Source organism: Centruroides sculpturatus, unplaced genomic scaffold, assembly GCF_000671375.1.
Source record: "Centruroides sculpturatus isolate CEXI.00-Female unplaced genomic scaffold, Cexi_2.0 scaffold363, whole genome shotgun sequence".
Taxonomy (NCBI): domain Eukaryota; kingdom Metazoa; phylum Arthropoda; class Arachnida; order Scorpiones; family Buthidae; genus Centruroides; species Centruroides sculpturatus.
The window spans coordinates 172,397-178,130 of record NW_019384701.1 but is presented as its reverse complement, the minus strand read 5'-3'; the positions used below and the strand labels follow the sequence as shown (position 1 = coordinate 178,130).

Below are 5,734 nucleotides of genomic sequence, written 5' to 3'. Positions count from 1 at the left end.
TAATATTTTAAACCGTTTGATTTTTGTATTAAAGTTTTTTTAATTGATTGATGATTGATTCAATCAACTAATTTGTTGATTGTATTAACTTGATTCTTTAGATATTGAAAATTAAATAAATAACATTATGTTAATTTAAGAGTACAGAAACGTTGCTGTTGTTCCAGCAAAAATCTTATTTTCACTTTACCGAGTGCCTAGTAGATAATGTGCAGATTACCTAGATACTCTGCACATTACCTAGGTAATTTGAGAAACAGAACAATTTTAGCAACTTTAACGGATCACCCTAGTTAATGTGCAGATTAGCTAGGTAATGTGCACATTAACGGATTTCGAGCTTTAGCGGTAATATATACACGATTTGACAAAGACGAGTTATTTTTCACATAACAAAACAAACTTTAAAAAACTGAATGAAATAATAATTGAATTACTGTACTTCAAAATTCACATGAAATGTGTATAATCTTACAGTGGTACCCCAGGATACGAAATTAATCCATTCTGAAACTGAGATCGTATCATGAAAATGTCGTAAGGTGAACCATTTTTCCCCATACATCAAGTGCTCACAAGTGTAAATCCAAATAATTTGTTTCAACACGAAAAAAAAAACACTCAAATTAACACTAAGTAGTATATTGAAAAAAATAACTTTAGTAAGGAAAACACTGAAAAATGCATTTTGTAGTTGTAAATGTATAAATAACCATAATAGAATAATAATTGATTAAAAATAAAATGTAGTTTTATTTGCACTTTACCTTTGAGGATAGATGACAGTGGAGGTGTAAACTGGTGGTAAAGGAGAGGGAAAAGGGAAATGATACTAAAACTTAACTTACATAACATAATGTAACAATAACTTAAAAATAACTTAATTTTTTAACTTTTCTGTTTTATATATTTTTTAAATTTTTTATTCACTGCTTTTTGCCATCTTTCCTTCACTTCCACCAGCACTTTCACTGGATAGAGGTCGCTTTGTAAAATATCTATCCAAAGAGGTTTGGCTTTGCCTACTTTTTAAAATGTTTCTAAAATGACGTAGGCAAATGTCATTAAACTGAGTGGCAATATGGCCAGTGTGAACCTTTTCGGGATGTTTCTTTTCACTAAAATCAGTCTTTCTGATAATACCTCAAGATTTCCTTTATTGAGCGAGATCCTTCCATGATGAAGCAAACACGCGGACTGAGACCGATGAACAGAAGTGAATAAAAAATGGCACTGCAAACTAATGTAACGTCGTATGGTGAGTTTTTGTTCGTATCATCAAAAATTTTTGTTTTTATTTAGTATATATGTTATTTTACTGGATATTTTACTGTATAGTTATGTGCTTTAGACTTAATTAAATCCTGTTTTTAAGTATTGCTTACTTATCAGTACATTGGTGATATAATTTATAAATCTAAATCAATAATAATGTATTTAATACATAATTACTTAACAATACAAATTATTATTTAATTTAAATTTTCTGAAAGTTGTTTATTCTTTATTNTTCTGAAACTGAGATCGTATCATGAAAATGTCGTAAGGTGAACCATTTTTCCCCATACATCAAGTGCTCACAAGTGTAAATCCAAATAATTTGTTTCAACACGAAAAAAAAAACACTCAAATTAACACTAAGTAGTATATTGAAAAAAATAACTTTAGTAAGGAAAACACTGAAAAATGCATTTTGTAGTTGTAAATGTATAAATAACCATAATAGAATAATAATTGATTAAAAATAAAATGTAGTTTTATTTGCACTTTACCTTTGAGGATAGATGACAGTGGAGGTGTAAACTGGTGGTAAAGGAGAGGGAAAAGGGAAATGATACTAAAACTTAACTTACATAACATAATGTAACAATAACTTAAAAATAACTTAATTTTTTAACTTTTCTGTTTTATATATTTTTTAAATTTTTTATTCACTGCTTTTTGCCATCTTTCCTTCACTTCCACCAGCACTTTCACTGGATAGAGGTCGCTTTGTAAAATATCTATCCAAAGAGGTTTGGCTTTGCCTACTTTTTAAAATGTTTCTAAAATGACGTAGGCAAATGTCATTAAACTGAGTGGCAATATGGCCAGTGTGAACCTTTTCGGGATGTTTCTTTTCACTAAAATCAGTCTTTCTGATAATACCTCAAGATTTCCTTTATTGAGCGAGATCCTTCCATGATGAAGCAAACACGCGGACTGAGACCGATGAACAGAAGTGAATAAAAAATGGCACTGCAAACTAATGTAACGTCGTATGGTGAGTTTTTGTTCGTATCATCAAAAATTTTTGTTTTTATTTAGTATATATGTTATTTTACTGGATATTTTACTGTATAGTTATGTGCTTTAGACTTAATTAAATCCTGTTTTTAAGTATTGCTTACTTATCAGTACATTGGTGATATAATTTATAAATCTAAATCAATAATAATGTATTTAATACATAATTACTTAACAATACAAATTATTATTTAATTTAAATTTTCTGAAAGTTGTTTATTCTTTATTATTGTTGAGGACCCCGTGATGTTTTATCACGGGTCTGATATTTACCAGGTTGAGATCGACACTCCCTTTTCGAAGGAAGTGTCATTCGGGATAGCAAGAAGGTGTGAACAGCATATGTGGGTGGTAGCATTAGAAACAGAGGCACAAACTCTGTTTACAACTATCACCCATTTGCAATGAGATTTTCCAAGTTGGTCACTCTTGAATGGCAGATTGGTGTTCTAAATCAGGGGTGAGCAATCTTTTTAATCAACGGGCCAATTTAAATTTTAAAAATTTTTGGCGGGCCGCACATAAAGTAACACTTATTAATAATTTACAAAACTTTATTTATAATAAACATTAGAATAAAAAAATATAAAATTTAAAAAAAGTAAAGATTTCATATACAAATTTTAATGCAAAATAAAAACAAACAAGAAAAGAACAGAAAAACGAATTTACTTGAAATTTTTAATGAGAAATTTGGCACTGTTTTTTCGATACAAGCTGATCAATATCAGCCGGAATTGATGAGGTAGCTACACGTACGCAGCTTTCTAATCGTGCATCACTCAGTCTTGATCGGTGGTCATTTTTGATTAATTTCATGGTTGAAAATAATTGTTCGCAAACATACGTACTTCCGAACAGAGACATCATTTGCTTTGCATTTTTCGTCAAAAGCGGAAATTTCTCAGGGCTCACATAAGATTTATAAAAATTTTCGATGTTTACTGAGAAAAATACATTTTTTAAATCGGTATTATTCTGCATGTCAATCACTTCCATTTGAAAGTCTTCGGGAACTGTATCCACATCGATATTAAATGGCGAGGAAAACATTTTCATGGAAACCGCTGTCTTCTCAGCTTTGAACATTTGGAATCGTAATTGAAATTCGTTGATTAAAATGTCTATATATTGTGCGTATTTTTGAGAAGTAGTAACGTTTTCTTTTTCTAAATGTGGAAAGTGAGACACATTATTCTGCAAAAGATGCTGTTTCCACAATTTTAATTTGCGCTCAAAGCCCTGAATTTTATCATACAAATTGTGAATAAACTGTCCTTTGCCTTGAAGTTCCACATTAAGATCATTGAGATGCTGAGTCATGTCGATAAGAAACCCAAAATCGCACATCCATTCTTTATTACCAAAATGAGGAAAGGCATATCCCTTCATATCCAAGAACAATTGTATTTCGCTTTTTAAGTTGTATACTCTTTTTAGCATTGCACCTCTACTAAGCCAACGTACTTCGGTATTAAAAACCACGTCGCCATATTCAGTTTCTAAATCTTTCAGGAATTCTTTAAATTCACGGTGATTTAACGCGCGCGACTTTATAAAATTGATTAGTTTAATTATTGGTACTGTGACATTTGGCAAACTCAATCTTTTCGCACACAAATTTTCCTGGTGAATTATGCAGTGGTTAACGAATATTTCCCTTCCTGTGACCTTCTTAATGTCTTGAAATAGCCTTCCCGATACTCCTACCTCCATGCTTGACATTGCTCGTGCTCCATCTGTCGATATACCAATAATCTTTTCTAATGAAATTGAAAAATTTTCCAACACAGACTTTAGTTCATCGTACAGGTCTTTGCCGGTTGTAGTCCCTTGCATTGGAATCAGTGAACACAATTCTTCGGTAATATTAAATTTGGTGTCAATACCACGTAAAAATATAGCCAGTTGTGCTGTATCGCTAATATCGCAACTCTCATCAAGTGCCAAAGAACAGTATTCGAATTTTGCAATGCGTTCACGAAGCGTTGTTGCTATGTTCTCGGACAAGTCTTCAATTCTCCTTGCAATGGTGAATCTTGATAAACTAATGTTTGAAATAATATTTATTTTATCAGGAAATGCTATTTCTGCAACAGCAGTCAGACATTCTTTTATCATCTCTCCATCCGCAAAGGGTTTCATTTTTTTTCCAGTATTTGACTGACAACAAAACTAGACTTTACTACTGTATTTGATAAAATAGCTTGATTTTTAAAAATAGCCTGTTGTCTTCCCAAGTTTTTCTCCATTTGATTAAACTTATCTATCCGGAGTTGTCCTGTTAAGTTTTTATATTGTTGTTCATGTTTTGTATCGTAATGCCTTTTTATATTATATTCTTTTAATGTCTACACAGTCTCTGAGCATATTAAGCATACAGCTTTATCTTCGACGAAAGTAAAAAATAATCAAATTTCCACTTTTCTTAGAAATGCCTGTGCTCATCCGCAACCTTCCATTTTTTGTTTGCTTTTCCGACATGCTATTATGGATTAAAAATTTGAAAGTTAAAAAAATTTGTAGGAAAACTTAATTTTGAATAAAAAACTCTAATATTACCTTTTAGACAATAATATTGCACTCACACCTTTCAAGAAACACAAGAATTGCTAAAATTGCTAGTTAACAGCTTACCAATCTGACTGATTGTGTGACAGAAGCAAACACAAACAAGCACAGACGTGGTGCGTTCGTATTGCATGTTTGAACAAGTCACCGACAAGTGAGTAACTCGTCACAAAAAATTGTTTCAGTTTAGTATGTACTACCATTTTATTATAATTAATTTTATAACAATATATTGATGGGAGAAAGTCAATAAAATAAATTCAGTTTTAAAAATGCTTGGCGGGCCGCACAAACATGTTTAACGGGCCACAAGCGGCCTGCGGGCCGCGTGTTGCTCATCCCTGTTCTAAATGAACAATCTCTGATGGTGGACTGTAGTAGGAGAAGGCGAAAAATACAGTTTGTTGTTTCTTGTATCCAGAATAAAAGTTCTCTGTCCTGGACGGCTAGCTCCTGAACTTAAAATCCCCTTCGCCTCTCTGTGAGAAGATCTGTGGCCTGGTGAGGCGAAGAAGATTTAGTTATCCTTATGAGCGAAGAACACCAAGGAAAGACACTGTCCTTGAATTTGTGTGTCTTAACCCTGGGTTAGTGCAGTGGGGTGTTTCGCCACTCCCAATGTTTTAAAAGTTGCACTATTCATAGATTTCGCAAAAAATATTTGTATCCTCTTCAGTAGCTTCATGATTTTATGTATAGAGCATGCTCAGAAATTACTACGATGCTGCAGAAATTCCAGTAAGAGAAAAACAACAGTTCTCAGTGGGGTGTCCAAACACCCCACAGTATTGATATTAATTACGTTTTTTTTTTTAAATTTTACAAATATTTATTTAGTTTTTTTTATTTTAAAAATAACTATAATGTGACCACATTT

General features: G+C 32.0%; 1 protein-coding gene across 1 annotated transcript in view; it reads right to left on the bottom strand.

The window, feature by feature from the left end:
• The window catches only part of LOC111627542 (general transcription factor II-I repeat domain-containing protein 2A-like), a 6,756-nt gene extending 2,325 nt beyond the window's left edge, over positions 1–4,431 (bottom strand). The window contains exon 1 of the mRNA XM_023371140.1: positions 3,244–4,431. Coding sequence (XP_023226908.1) covers positions 3,244–4,431 — 1,188 coding nt within the window. The remainder of the gene's footprint in view (positions 1–3,243) is intronic.
• Between the last annotated feature and the right edge of the window lie 1,303 nt (positions 4,432–5,734).